At 72.4% G+C, this 1,334-nt stretch overlaps 1 protein-coding gene across 1 annotated transcript in view; it reads left to right on the forward strand.

Annotated features, from left to right (window-relative positions):
- Positions 1-1,334, forward strand: part of LOC102371253 (kunitz-type serine protease inhibitor bitisilin-3-like) — a 3,272-nt gene that overhangs the window by 963 nt on the left and 975 nt on the right. Inside the window, exon 4 of the mRNA XM_006035785.2 lies at positions 882-1,013. Coding sequence (XP_006035847.1) covers positions 882-1,013 — 132 coding nt within the window. The remainder of the gene's footprint in view (positions 1-881; positions 1,014-1,334) is intronic.

Raw genomic sequence — 1,334 nt, forward strand, 5'->3', positions numbered from 1 at the left:
GCGCCGCGCCGCGCCGCGCCGGGGCTCCTCGCTGGGGAGGTCGGGCAGCAGGGCTCTGACGGCACCGCCGGCTCCCAGGGGCTCCCTGGCACCGGGTCCAGCACGGCCGGGCGCTCCCAGGCCACCGCATCTTCCCGGACCGGGTGGGGGCAGCAGGGAGGGGGCAGCCGTGAGGCCAAGAGCTCCTGCAGCAGGGTCCCAGCCCTGCTCCCGGGGGGCCGCAGGGGAATGGGTCAGGTGGGCACAGCTCCACTGGGTGCCTGCCCCCGGGAGACCCTGACCCCAAGCCAGGACGGCATCCCCCTGATACACCATGCAGACCCCCCGCCCGAGCACTCGGGCTCCCCCAGCGTGGATGAGTGCGTGGAGGGGAGAAGGCAGGACACGGGCGGGGCGGGAGCAGGTCGAGTGCCCAGGGCACGGCGGTGAGGCTGCATGGAAATGGGATCAAAGGGGTTTGCCCAGAGACCGTCCCTTTGCCCCTCCACCCTGCCTGCTCCCGGCCTGCCCGGGGCTGGACGTGCTCCGAGCTTGGCCGTGCTCCCAGCACCGCAGACTGTGCGACGCCGGGGCTGGGAGGTGGCCCTGGGAGGCTCCGACAGGGCACCGGAGCCGCCGCCTCCCCGAGAGCCAGCCCCAGCGCGGCGAGGCTTATAACCCCTCCCGGCGCAGCGCGGGCTCACAGCGTGCAGCCCTGGTCCCGGCAGCCGATGGAGTGCGAGGGCGTCTTCCTGCTGCTGGGGATCCTCGCCCTCTGGGCCAGCCTGCAGGCGGTCTCCGGGCGGGGGGAGGAGGGTGAGTAGGGCCCTGCCCGGGTGCCACGCGGTGTGGCACGGCGCAGTGCGGCGAGGGGCCGCCGTGACCAAGCTCTCTCTCTGCAGTGGAGTGCCCGCCGCCCACCCTGCGCTGCGTCTGGTCCTTTCCTCCCCTGTGCGGCCCGCGGAGGCCGTGTGCCCCGGGCAAGACGTGCTGCTACCACCAATGCCAGTTCCAGTGCCTGGACCTCCTGAAAGGTGCGGCGGAGGGGCAGAGGTGCTGTCCCTGCTTTCTGGTGCCAGGGGGGTTTGTGCTCTCGGGGCTGGAGCAGCGCCCAGCTCGCACGTCGGGGCGCAGGGACCTGAGCCAGGCGGCTCTGTGCTGAGACATCACTGGGGAGCTGGTTCACCCTGGCACCATCGTGAGCTGGGCAGGGGTTTCCCATAGCAAGGGGTCCTCAGCCTACAGCCCGGGGCCAGACTGCTGCGCCCTGGGCCCCTACCTGCGGCAGGACAAGGGGGAGGGAAAGCAAAGCTCGGTGCTGGGAAATCGGGCACCAGCGGCTTTGGCGCGGGCGG

This window comes from Alligator sinensis, unplaced genomic scaffold (genome assembly GCF_000455745.1).
Source record: "Alligator sinensis unplaced genomic scaffold, ASM45574v1 scaffold1369_1, whole genome shotgun sequence".
NCBI lineage: Eukaryota > Metazoa > Chordata > Crocodylia > Alligatoridae > Alligator > Alligator sinensis.